This window comes from Propithecus coquereli, unplaced genomic scaffold (genome assembly GCF_000956105.1).
Source record: "Propithecus coquereli isolate 6110/MARCELLA unplaced genomic scaffold, Pcoq_1.0 Scaffold200, whole genome shotgun sequence".
Lineage (NCBI taxonomy): Eukaryota > Metazoa > Chordata > Mammalia > Primates > Indriidae > Propithecus > Propithecus coquereli.
Window position 1 is genome coordinate 594736 of NW_012144968.1, and position 14569 is coordinate 609304.

General features: G+C 35.1%; 1 protein-coding gene across 1 annotated transcript in view; it reads left to right on the forward strand.

Moving 5' to 3' along the window:
* Positions 1-2037: 2037 nt before the first annotated feature.
* The window catches only part of TRDN (triadin), a 442356-nt gene continuing 429824 nt past the window's right edge, over positions 2038-14569 (forward strand). Inside the window, exon 1 of the mRNA XM_012643801.1 lies at positions 2038-2371. Within this exon, the coding sequence (XP_012499255.1) occupies positions 2350-2371 (22 nt within the window). The 5' untranslated portion in view covers positions 2038-2349. The remainder of the gene's footprint in view (positions 2372-14569) is intronic.

Sequence of the window (14569 nt, forward strand, 5' to 3'; positions counted from 1 at the left end):
GTTTTATTCTTTGAGCTTCCTAGAAAATGGGGTATACACATTTACAAGAATTTCAGTTATTTGGTTTTGAAAATCTTCATAGATTCCATTTGAAACTCAAAGATATACCTCATGAGTTTCAAAAAAGTTAAGAGTTCTAAGAACTCTGCAAAATGAGAAATACACTAATTTCTCAATGTCTAATAAGATTTATCAGCTCATCTCACAGATAGGATTAAAATATTTATTATCCTAAAAACATGTTTATTGGCTAGAATATTTTTGATCTTCTTTTTCCTTCTAGTGTGTTTAATGTCAAATTAGTGATTAGAAACTTGAGAGTAGTAACAGTCAGTAGGAATTTAATATTCTTGCTCTATCATATCATTTTAACTTTTTATTGAGTCAGGATTTGAAATTGATGTTTTTTCCTATGTTAGCTAATTTTATTTAGGCCCTGACCCATGAAAATTCTTAATGAGTTACACAAGATATTGTTTCTTCAGTTGAGTACAGTGACAGATTATGAAAGTAACTGATGAATGGAGATATGAATTACTGTTTTCTTGAAATTGGAAGCCCAGTGACAGTATTGAATGCTGATGTTTGGGGGGCAAAGAGGGGAGAGTTCTGCTCTAAGGACACCTCCTCCAGACTATTGCTCTAGGAGGGTGCTATGAGGATTTTGCATCTTTCCATTCTACCGGTGGGCCTAACACATAGTGATCCCCATTACCTGCAATTGGCAACAAGGCCTCACCCCTTGGGAGAGGTTTCAGACTTGTAGTCTAAAGGCTCTAAGCCCAGTCCTGGATGGAGGACCTTGTACAAAATCATGAATATTATCTGGAATTATCTCCTCCTTGTAAATTAAGATTACTTACTAATTTATTTATTTAGCTGATGTAGGAGCACTTTCTATTGTGCCAGGAATGGGGACAACAGATAAAGGCAGAACCACTGACATGGAGGAGGTCACCATCTATGGAAATAGCTGTTGCAGCACTCTTCTGAGCCTGAAAATTTAAAATAACAGACGTGGCTTTGCTTTATGATCTATGAAGTACTATACAAATTCAAGAGGTCCGACAACCAAAGGCAGCAAGTTAAGGCTAAAATGTTAAACTACAAGCACTTGTTAGGTTGAATATAAGAATAAAATAAAAGTGTAGTCAACCCTTGATTATTCACGAATTGGCTAGAGTTTATGATTATCAATGCCCTTTGATTCTCCTTCTCCTTCCAACTACCAACTATTGAATATTTCTCTGTTCATTAACACCTGTCTAGGAGTGGGAAGGTGAAATGCTAATCAGCCAATTTGGCTAATTGTTAGCTGCTGCCATCGTCCTTTTTTATTTTAAGTTGAGGAGGGGAAAAGTTGAAATCTTTTACTAAAGTGTTAGCTGTAGATTTCTAAACGTTATGTCACTTTCCCTTTCTTTGACTGCATAGATAAATTCAGATATTTTGTTTTCAATAAGGTATTAAAAAGATATTCAACATTTCTCAAGTATCAGACTATAACTTCACATTACATAATTCTTATTGGTCAGTGTTTAGAAAATCTTAACCTCCAACAGCAAGACTAGAATAAAGCTTTGGGATTTAATAGTTGCATTTTTAAATGTAGCCCTATATAAATAACTGCACTTGCTAAATGGATTGGGACCAATAGGGAATTAACTTTGAGAAAATTACTTGAGATTATCCTCCCCTTTGCCTCTGGTAGACATTACAGGACCCTCCCCAAACCAAATAAGGTAAAGAAGAATGTTCTGAGCTTTAAGGGCACTAAGAATAAATCTGAGCTGTCATGGATAAGATTACTTTCAACTCTTTATTTCATGTTTTCTGACATAGACCCCAAGATCTGTAATTATCTTAGAGAAACTGCGGGGGCTTAGACAGTACTTCTTAGTTCCTTTGGCTTTTGGGTTTTTGTTGTTGTTCTGGTTTGGATTTCTTTTTGCCTATTTCTCTTTGGGGCCAGAGATCTGGTGTGTGTGTGTGTGTGTTTGTCTGTGTGTGTGTGTGTGTGTGTGTCTGTGTGTTCTCCTAGAGTGCCAAAAAAAAAAAAAGTGCTGAAGAGTCCTAGGGTGATGAGGCTATTTTTGTTTGAAGCTGATACTTCTAGCTGAGCCACAAGTGCTGCTTGGAAAGGGCTTAGGTTGTTTCCAGGGGGAGAACTCTGCAGAGAAGAGGCAAAGTTCAACAGGACAACGAAGAAGCAGCAGAAACAGCCAGGAAAACGAAGAGCCCTCACGTTTAAACACACAGCCCTCTACCAGAGTTCTCGAATCTGAAAGTATTCTGCAAAGTGCTACTTGACGGGAACTTTTCACCTGACTTTTACTTTCTACGACCACCATGACTGAGCTCACTGCTGAAGGTATTGCTACCATTTTCCAATAGTATCGAGTAAGGAAAAGAAAAATGTGTAAATTGACAGCCACATTGACTGTCCATATGTCCATTAAAAATGTTGCTTTGAGGTAATTGCCTTATTCAATGATTCTATCCACGATCAAAGGAGTGGATTTGAGAGCTGAGAGGCTGCCAGATCTGTATGTTGGGGGAGCGAGAAGAGATTTCTCTGAAATTTTGCATGTGGAAACTGTTCTCTGCTATACCAAAGGGCCCACAGTTAACAGTTGTCACCCGCACCTCTATAAATAGCTATGATCATGTAACATGATGGCTGATATTAAATATCTTATCTAGCAAAAATTACAAAGCTTGCAAGGATGGAGACCATGATAAACTTAAAATATTACATTTAGTGCTTAAACTTAAAATAATAATTGTGAGCATTTTTGCTTTATGTTATTTTAAAATGGAGATCTTAAATATGATTTTCCTTTCCAACTAGAGTGTGTAAATACACATGCACACATAGATAAGGCTTATATACAATTTAAGATATAAGTGCTCCAACAAAATTTGTATCTATTTTGTTACTGATAGATATTCAGAGATAAAGTTTGGAATTCCATGAATTCACTACAGATTAATGCAATTTTAAAAATAAGGCAATTAAGTGTTAGAATTCTGATTCTTTTTATAAACTCATTCCTCTTTGCCCTCTAAATGTTGAATTCTATCCTTATATTAAAATAAATATTTTCTGTTTTAATGCTTTTATTGAAAGCTACATGCTGTAACTAAACTATTTAATTTTCATTATTTCCCCATGGTAGCAAGTTTAACACACACACACACACACACACACACACACACACACACACTCAGAGAGAGAGAGAGAGAGAGAGAGACACGCACAAACACACGTTTCTTAGAATAGAAGAACTCTTTCAAACTAAGGCATTTTGAATACAGAGAAAGTCTGATTCTAGTTAGGGTAAAAATTTTGGAGGTGGATCTAAAATTTGCCTCTGACAGCTGCAAGAAAACCAGACAGGTGGTGCTCTTGACAGTTTCCAAGTTAAATGCCGTACTGGTTTGTTTTGAATCAGACAACTGAAAAATAGAATATGTGATTTTTGTCTTTTGTCTACAATAATTTCTGGTAGAGATTTTCAGTCAATATTTATAAGAATTGTCCTACTTGTACCTTCCACTGAGAAATTGAGAATGGTACCCCAAATTAATAACAATTACTGAGAGATTTCTATGAATTAGATGATTTGCTCAGAATGTTATGTGTATTTACTTATTTTAACCTTATGCAATTCAATTAAGTAAGCATTATCGTCTTCGTTTTGCAGAAAAAGAAACTAACCAAAATGTTCTATGACTTGCTCAAGACCACAGCATTGCCGAGATTTGAAGCCAGCTCCCTTAGATCTAGTTTGTTCTTTCTTTTCTGTAGGATAAAATAAAGTTTATTCTTTATCAATTTTAGTTCAGAATTTACTAACTAAATAGAAATAGCATTTTTTCCTATTCCTTAGATATTCTGTGTCATGTGGCCTTTAGTTTGTCTTAAAGAGATCTGTCTATAAAAACTTCTTGCTTAGCTCTGCACAAGTTATTAAGATACCTATGACTATGTTTCCCTACCTCTGTTCAGGGAATGGACTGGCAGCTGATTCAAGAGGTCAGTTGGCCAAACCGTTTTTGATTTGCCTGTGGATTATGCTCTGCAGACCTTTGCACTTGATTCACAAAACTTTTTTAGGAGAAGTTTTGATTTTGAGATAGAATTTTTGTTTCTACCTTCTCTCTATGGGAATATTAAAGGGGTTTTGGAAGACCTGAAGTTTTTTTGTTTGTTTGTTTTTTAATTGAATTAGTAATAAATTTTAAAAGTAAAAATACCATCTAATTCCTGGGTGATGGTCATTTACCACTCCCTGATCTTAACAGCTCATAAGATCTATGTCATCTGAACATCAATTATGCACTTTTTTCCTTTTTTGGAATGATTTATTAATAATATTTCTCAAATTAAAATTTGACTGCCAACTCAAATGAACTTATCTTTTAAGGTTTAGGACCACAGTCATTCTGCGTGTTTATCCAGAGTTTTTTTGCACATTGCTTTACTATATACTTTTCATTTTATCTTTGTGATTCTCACTTGTGGTGCCCTAGCTACAATAGGCTGCTTCTCATCTTTTATTAAAGGTGTTCTTTTATACAAGGCCTTGGTACAGGCTATTCCCTAAACCTAGAATAGTCTTTTCTCTCATCTGCTATATTTCTTTGGCAACCACTTTTGGACATATCAATGAAATGTAAGCACTTACATCAGTTGCCTTGTGCCTTCTACCAATTATCCTTCCCATCCATTTGTCACAGGAAAAGCAGTTTGTAGCACTTAAGAAAGTAAGTGCTAAAGCAGCACCTTAGAAAGCTCTAGTCCATTGTCCCCACCTCAATTTTTGGAAAGACCAGGCTCTTGCTCATTATATTATTCTTTCATGGCTGTGGAAAATTAAGGAAGGTCTGAGGATACTGTTCACATCTCCTATGGCTTATTCCAATGTTTATTCAACTATAGTGCATGCTTACCTATAAACCTTACCAAGTTCTTTACGTACATTTCCACTGCATGCTCCGAGCTGAATTACTTCATCTAATGGAAGAAAAGAAATAATGCTAGATATAGAATTGCATTTCAGGTACAGAGCAATAGATAAACTAGAAGTAGGACAAAGTTGAACCCCAAAGGATATTAGGGAAACAGCATCTTTGCTTCTGGCATGATAGATTAATAAAGGTAAGTATAATGATAATGATAACAACTCACATGTATTCTGAACCCACAAGATGTCAAGCACTATATTAAACTTGTTATATGCTCATTTAATCCTCAGGGAAACCAAAATGAGACAAATACTCTTATTATTGCTTTTTATAGAATAGAAAGCTGAGGTTTAGAGAGGTTAAGAAATAAGCTTAAATTCACACAGCTGTGTATTGTATCCAGATCTGACGGGAGTCATGCTGAATATGTCCTCTTACTGTATAAGAGACTGAGAGTTAGCTTGGTATCAATTAAGCTGTTCTTGGGTGCCTACATTAGGCCAATGTTGAGTAGGTTAGATCAGGCCCCAGAGGGGACTAGAATCAAACAGTACACAGGTTTAAGGCTATGAATAGCCCTTTACCTTCCTTCCAGATACTCAGTTATTCCTAGACAAGTGCCAAGGTTAGTTTCCCCTTCTGAAGTCCATACAAATTTTTGACCACCAGGTGTAGCTTGTATTTGATAGCATATATTACTATGCAAAATACCTTTTAAGTAATTTTGATAAAGAAACAAAGTTTAGATAATTCTTAATAGCTTTGTTGAAAAGATGGTGGAGACTTTTTTAAAAGTTGGTAAAATATGTAATATTTTCTATTAACTGATATACCATCATTTTATGCTTTACTATAATATTTGTATAATTGTGTTCCCTGGGCACCAAAACCTCCAAAATATGAGAAAATACAAATTTCTATGTAATGGATTCAAGTTGGTGAGGATCCTATATATAATTAACTTAGAATTTACTAGAACATTTAGTTAAAGGAAATTCTTTATTTAAAATATTAGAAGAGCTTATGTCAAACTGTCAACTTCTAAACTATTATATAACCTTAGGGTTCAGGAGAAGGGTTACTATACTACCTACGGAATTCTTTCCTTACTATTAGCTGAACTGCATTTCACCGCTTTTGTAACAATCAAACCTACAAGAGAATTTGATATTCAAAATTTAGAGCAAAAATAGTCATTTATTTTACACCTTGTTTTGCTCCTCTAGACTCTGCAGCAAGAAGAGCACTCATTGTTGCTCTCAAGAAAAAAGATCAAGAATTCACAGACTACTTAACAACTAGGAACACAAGTTATGTCACCTAGAGCAACAGATGGTGAAATTAAAAGGAAATCTAACCTACATATCCGCATTTACCTTGCCAAAGCCAAGAGCAGGTACTCTGGCGTAAATGGAGAGGACTTGGGAGTGAAGGAGGATGTAGCACTAGGTTCAAGCCCTAATCATTTCTGGGTTATGTTCTCCATTCTCCTGATCAATAAAAGCAATAGATTACATGTAAAATACCAAGTTTAGTTCCAGGCAAACATTTTAAAATTGACATTGAAAAGCCAGTATATTTGGAAAAGGAGGCTCATGATGGTAAGAGGAACAGTTAAATGAAAGGCTTTATGCACGGATCATTTAAGTAGAAGATTGGATTTTTTCATTATGTAGCACTTGAGGGCAATGCTCATGACTCTGGATAAAAGTCTGGAAGACACAAAAAAGGCATACTGTTGGCAAAATATAAACAAAACCCAACCAATCATTAAAATGATAGCTAGAACTGATGCTTCTGACTGGAAAGAGAAAAAAAAGAAAGGAAAGCAGGAAGGAAGGAAGAAAGGAAGGAAAGAAAAGAACAGAACATAGCTTCCAATTTTCAAGAAATAGAGCAAGGAGAAATATGCTAAAAACTACACCATAGTATGCAGTATGTTATGGAAACCTCTATAGTATAGATCATCAGTTCCTTCAAATAAATTATAATGATAGAAACAAGAAAACCCATGGAATAGATTAAAAGAAATATAAAAAATTTAGCAACCCATCACAATGTATGGCATTACTGGGTCATGATTCAAACAACGTTAATAAAATTCTGATGAAATAACTGAAAATTTAACATAATCTGGATATTAGATGATATTATTAAATGATTATATTTGTGGTAGGATAACCAGATTGTGATTATGTTTTAAAATTACTTATTATTCAGAGATACATACTCAAATATTTATGAATGAGGTGATATGATGTTTGAACTTTGCTTCCAGATAATACAGCAGAGAGTAAAGTAGATGGTGTGTAGATAGGGTAGGATTAGCTATGAGTTGATTATGTTGAGGCTGATGATGTGTACATGGGGTTTCATTCTAATATTTTGTCTATTTTTGTGAATATTTAAGCTTCTCCACAATAAAGAGTTAAGAAAAAAAAAAGAACAGAGTTTATGTTGTTAGTAAAGTAAATAACTTTTAATAAGAATTCAATTTTCATAACATACATGGATCAGTGACTCCACTGGTCATCCAATTTATTTGTAAGTGCAAATTATTATCCAAATTGAACAGTATATTGTTATTGAAGTGAAAACTGAATGTGCTTGTATTAAACAGAAGGGTCTAGAACTATGCTTTAAGTTGGTAAAAGCAGACTAGGAAATGATCATTTTCCCTGATCCTGTGGAGATCTGGGGGTTAGTTTCATGTCATTTCTCAAAAGTATTAGTGATATTAATTAGAGACATTAATTAGAAATTGTTAATTTTTGAGATAGATAGACCATGGGAAAACCTAAGAACAATTAAAAATCCTAAAGAGTCAATATGGGACAAGAAAAAAATAGTTCTAGTATGTGCCATGGGCAGGAACATTGTGTATAGACAGGTATTAAGTCAGGTATTAGACAGGTATTAGCATGAATATCTTTTTGAAATATCACAGAAACTCTGAAAGGCAGGTATCACATAAACCATCAGTCTGACTCCAAAACTTCTCGATCTTCTTTACTGCTCAAGTTGATTTTAGGCAAATAGAAGAAAAGCAGATTGTGAAAACCAGTAGGGTGGTTCAATGAAAATCAGAGAGAAAAAGTAGCACAGAGATAAGACTAGGCAGCATTAAGAAAAGGCAGCGTGATGGAGTGGAAAGTGCGTGGAGTCTTAAGTCAGAAATCAAGTGGGGTCCAGGCACCAGCCTCGCTGCTTATCCATTCGTGGTCTGGGGTGGGGTGAGCTCTTATGTGGAGGGGGGTGTCATTAACGAGGAGGTCTATCTTGAGTAATTGTTTATAATATAGCCAGAGGAATTTTTCAGTTTTTTACAAGATCATGCTATTTGGCAAATTTTACGCTTTTTTTAACTGAGCAAAGTAGCCGTGATGCAAAATCTGCAGTGCAAGTGAACAGAAAATAGAGCTTTGTAGTATCGGCCTTCACTGGGATCCAATGAGAAGATTTTTCTTGTAGCTTTCATTATTATTTGTAATAGTGACTATTTTTCTTCCCACCCTATAAGCACCCAGTCAGTACCCATGGGAAATGTTTATCAGTTTAAATGCTTCTTTTTTTTTTTTTTTCCTATTTATTTTTGGTCTTCCTGTTGACTATAATTTAAAAATCATGCTACTTTTACAATGCAAAAATGAATTGAGGCTATTCAGCTATTATATTAATACTTAAAGGCTTAGACATACTTAGAGACTTAAAGCCTCCAATGCTGTTTGCATTAATTTTTAATCAATTAACAATATTTAATATGAGAGAAACATAAAATAGTTGCAACTAAGCAATTTTAAAATCATCTGCATTGATCTTCGGGTTGAATATATCAATTTGAAAAAAGAATGCATAGACGGTTAAGATTTTCCAGTTAAGCTTTTGGTTTTATAGTTATGCTTATTTGGGAGCTTAAAGGCAGCATTAAAACATTATTATTTTCTTTTCTTCCTTCAGATAAAAAGAACCCCTTTGGGTACATGCTTAAAATATAAAAATGCATATTATCTAATGTAACACATTTAAAAAGAACAAAGTAGGGAAAAATCTTCAAGTGGCAACTATGCATTAACGTCATACAATAATCTGAAGTTTGTGAAGTTTAGGCTCCATTTAACTCAAAGTTCTAGGCACATTTATCAAGGTTAAGTTTTTTGCTTTCCCCAGTTCCCACCTGCTTTGGATAGTGTGAGTTACATGCATAGTTTCTGATAGGAAGTGCTTATTTGAGTGTCACATAAACATGTATTGCCCCAAGTGAGGGTAATGCAGAGACAGATGAACTTCCTGGTCCCAAAAGGTGGTAATTTCCATCTTCAAAGGAAGCTAAAAAGAGTATCCTTAGCAAATGCGCAATGAGTAAAGTATGCTCCTGCTCTGTTCTACAGCTCTGTACTCTCTAAACATCAAACATCTCCACATCTCCAGGCCTGAAGTCAAGTTGTCAAAAATACATAGAATTTACAATTTTGAGAGATCCTTTGGTATGTAAATGAGCCGTTTCCTCCTAAACTGAAAACTCCATCTCATGTACAATGTACTTTAAATATTACATTTAAATATATTAGTATATGGTTTAGATATTTTCTAAATTGGTATCTGTGGCAGAGACTGGGGCATGTGGTATTCACCTAAGTAAGTTAAAGATACAATCTTTCAACCTATAAGAACGAAGATGATTTACATTGAGCAACCTGCTCTTTGCAGGGAAAGTTGGTTTAGTTTAGGCAGCAAGAAGTTAGAATTCATGTGACAAACTGCTTTTACCCTTGCTGCTAATTGCTGCCTCATTCTCCCTTCCCTGATACAAGGTACTGAAGCGCTGAGAAAAACAAAGGAATAGAAATGCTTGTAGTATTTTAAACTTTGTTTTGATAATGTTGAGGGCATTGGTGAGCTTGCCTAAGAAAGATGATCAGTTTCCATTTATTATATATAGACTTTCAAAATACATTTTTAGCAAGGTTTCCCTGGAAAATTGATTGTTGCCTTTTAAAATAAAATCATCTTGTGATTAGGAGAATTTTCTGTTTGAGGTAGACATTTGATATAATGTCAGGACAAAAAATGGCAAATATAAAGTTGCACTTCTTTGACATTCAGTACTGGAGCTATTATTTTTGCCCATGGTTATTCCTATTTAGCCTATATATAATTGCCTAGGGGAAAAAGTGTACTGTAAAATCTGTAAGTTGCTATAGTATGGTAAAATGACAAGCTTGTAAATTTAAATCTACAAAAGTATTAGGCATTGTATTTAGAAAAGGCAAAAAATACTTGCGTCTGAAATATAGGAAAATTTTAGATTCTCTGGTTTAGATTTATAAAGCAGTATGTCATGTCAGAGATATTCAGATGTATTCAATACTTTAACACTTATTCTGTATCAGGCTGAATGCCAAACAATGGGCACACAATGATAGATAATACGAGGTCCCTGCCTCTAACATAGTAGATTGAAAAGCAAGCAGGAAAGAGGGAGAAATCAGGGTGAGAATGAAGACTGGACATTTAAAAACATATGACTCTAATTTGGAATTGCAAGAACACCACATTTTCTTGCACTTTGCTTTATTGTGCATCTCAGATATTGCCTTTTTTTACATATTGAAAGTTTGTGGCCACCCTGTGTCTAGAAAGTCTATTAGTGTCATTTTTCCAACAACATATGTTCATTTTGTGTCTCTGTGTCACATTTTGGTAATTCTCTCAATATTTCATTTTTTTTCGTTTTTATCATATCTGTTATGGTGGTCTGTGATCAGTGATCTTTGATGTTACTATTGTAATTATTTTGGAGCAAAGCAAACTATGTCCATATAAGGTGGTGAACCTAATTAATAAATGTGGGTGTTTTGACTGCTGCGACAACCAGCCATTCCTACTCTCTCTCCCTCTCCTTGGGTCTCCCTACTTCCTGAGACAGAGCAATATTGAAATTAGGCCAACTAATAACCCTAGGATGGCCTCTAAGTGTTCGAGTGAAAGGAAGATTTGCATATCTGTTAAACATTTAACCAAGTTGTGAATGAAAAGAAAGAGTTCTTGAAGCTATTCCAGTAAACACATGGATAATAAGAAAGTGAAACAGCCTTATTGCTGATAAGGAGAAAGTTTAAATGGTCTGGATAGAAGATCAGACCATGCAAAACATTCCCTTCAGTAAAACCCTAATGCAGAGCAAGGCCCTAAAACTCTGTTTAATTCTACAAAGACTGAGAGAGGTGAGGGAGCTGAAGAGAAAAAGCTAGCAGAAGTTGGTTCATGAGGAAAGAAGCCATCTCTGTAACAACAGTGCAAGATGAAGCAACAAGCACTGATGGAGAAGCTGCAGCAAGTTATTCAGAAGAGCTTGCTAAGATCATTGATGAAGGTGGCTACACTAGACAACAGAGTTTCAATGTAGATGAAACAGCCTTCTGTTGGAAAAAGATACCATCTAGGACTTTTCATAGCTACAGAGAAGCCAATGCCTGGCTTCAAATCTTCAAAAGACAGGCTGAATCTCATGTTAGGGGCTAATGCAGCGGAGACTTTCAGTAGAAGCCAATGCTCATTTGCCATTCCTAAAGTCCCAGGACCTTAAGAATTATGCTAAATCTACTCTGCCCGTGCTACATATATGGAACAACAAAGCTTGGATGAGAGCACATCTGCTTACGGTAGGGTTTACTGAATAATTAAAGTCCACTGTGGAGACACTGCTCAGAAAAAAAAAGATTCCTTTCAAATTATTACCACTCATTGACAGCTCCTGGTCATCCAAAAGCTCTGATGGAGATGTACAAGGAGAATAATGTTGTTTTCATGTCTGCTAACACAACATCCATTTTGCAGCTCCATGGATCAAAGAACAATTTTGACTTTCAAGTCTTATTCTTTAAGAAACACATCTTGTAAGGCCATAGCTGTCATAAATAGTGATTCCTCTGAGGGATCTGGGCAAAATCAATTGACATCCTTCTGAAAAGGATTCACTATTCTAGATGTCATTAAGAATATTCCTATTTCCTGGGAGGAGGTCAAAATATCAGTATTAACAGGAGTTTGGGAGAAGTTGATTCCAACAAACATGGATGACTTTGAGGAGTTCAAGACTGCAGAGGAAGCAGTGGTAGAAACTGCAGATGTGGTAGAAATACCAAGAGATCTAAAATTAGAAGTGGAGCCTGCAAATGTGACTGCATTGCTGCAATCTCATTATTAAATGTTAATGGATGAGGAGTTGCTTTTTATGGATGAGCAAGAAAAGTGGTTTCTTGAGATGGAATCTACTCCTGGTGAAGATGCTGTGAAGATTGCTGAAATGACAACTAAGGATTTAGAACATTTCCTCAACTTAGTTGATAAAGCAGTGATAGTGTTTGGAAGAATTGATTACAATTTTGAAAGAGATGTTCCTGTGAATAAAATGCTATCAAACAGCAGCATCGCATGCTACAGAGAAATTTTTCATGAAAGGAAGAGTCAATGGCTGTGGCAAACTTCATTGTTATCTCATTTTAAGAAATTGCCATGGCCACCTCAGCCTTCAGCAACCACCACCCTGAAGAGTCTGCACCCATGATCATGGAGGCAAGACCCTCCCCACCAGCAAAAAGATCAAGACTCACTGAAAGCTCAGATAACTGGTAGCATTTTTCAGCAATAAAATGTTTTTAAATTAAGGTATATACATCATCTTTTTTAGACATAATGCTACTGGAGACTTAATAGACTACAGTATAATGTAAACATAGGGAACCTGGGAAACCAAAAAAATTCATGTGACTTGCTTTCTTGCAAAATTGAATTATTGTAGTAAAACCTACAATATCTCCATGGCTTGCCTCTTTGAATGATGATGCTTAATTTAGTTAAACAATACCATGTTATTATTTATATATGTTATAATTAGTGAGCACACCTTGAAACTTGCTGACAATAATTTTAGAATAAGTATAAAGAATGTCCTTTTCTTGACACTGATAATTTGCCATGCACATAACATTGTTGGGAAGATACAATGGTTGGCCAAGGAGTAAGGAGATCAAGAGTAGGTTTAGTCAATGCAGAGGTGAAGGGAAAAGAGTCAGGAGTAGGCAAAATTAGCAGTCTGTGGGATGAAGCCCTAGGATGACTAGGGTTCAAAGTCACCTAACTAAGAAATTGGGTAAAAATCCTGGTTTAAATACTCCACTTTTGGTCAGGCATTCTGTTGCTATAATATTGTAAAAGCTATATGTTTCACATTTCTGATTTATTTTAAACTAGTTGTTTATTGTGATCCTTAGTTCCCAACCATTTCATCTGAGTGTTCTCCCTCTGTTTGATCTTCCATTGATGATTTTCTTCCCCATGTATGCTACTTTGAGTTTTGTTTGTGTGGAGCACCATTTTTAATTCATAAATAAATGATGAAATAGTACCATCAGAAAGGCAATCACTAAATCATTTCCAACAGGTTGACACTGAGGAATTAGATATTAAAGAAAAACTAATTCTACTGTTAACGTTCTTCTAAATACTATGAGAACTAATGTTTCAGGCCAGTGGCCTTGTTAAGACATCCTGTAAAGACATTGCATTAAGTATTGAAGCCAGGCAAGAGGGTTTTTAAGATGCTGGGGAAAGAAAGGCCTGTATTAGAAAAAGGGTGAAGAGACATAGTTCATAGACCAAGCCTCAGAAGATGTGACCAGGAAGTACTTAGGGTAGCAGAAATGACTACATTAAAGCCATAAGTTGGCAGAACTCTCTAGAGACTTTGTTCATAGTGACTGAGAGTTATGTGAGAAATAATAGTTCTGACAGCTCCCAGAAAATTTTGGCTATTTCTCGAATGAGGTAGACCAGGGTTAAGTGCTCTGTTTCTGCTCAGTTCCTGTGGATTTGAAATGCCTTGTAGGTCCTGGCTAGAATGACTCCTTATAACCATCACTTAGCATGGGTCCCTGGTTTTGAATGGCATCAGCTCTCAATACCTAGGTATTTTGGAACATAGTATTTTATCTACTTCAGGTTACTGTCATTTACCTGTGGATGGAGAGGATTAAAATTGCTGACACTCTGAATGATACTCATTCACTTAACAAACATTACTTGTATATATTTTCAGTATTTGCTTTTTCCAGTTACTATTTTAAGCCTAGGGATCAAATGTGAAATATATATAAATTTAGTCCACAAGGAAAAATGAGATCATTGTACATGTCACTATATAATACAAGACTACCAGTTCAAAGTTTCCCAAAAGAAGTACATATAAAATTATATTTATATAAATAGTGAGATAGATTTCTTGGTTTTTGTCACTCAAGTTTAAAGTAGATGACATTTACATACATAAAAACAGAGAATGAATCAATACAGAACAAATAAACAAATCAACTGTTATGAGATAGGACTATCAGGGAAACCTGAGAAGCAGGAGAATAGATGAATTTTCTTGATCAGGACCTGACATAAAGGAGTAGAAATTAAGTTAAAACTTGCAGGATGTTTCTAAATGGAAGGGCAGGGACATAGAGGTAAAGTAAAGAATTAAGTTTTTAACAGTATCCCTAGACCCTGAAAGTTCAAGATTAATTCATTTAACAAATAATTATTATTTTTATTT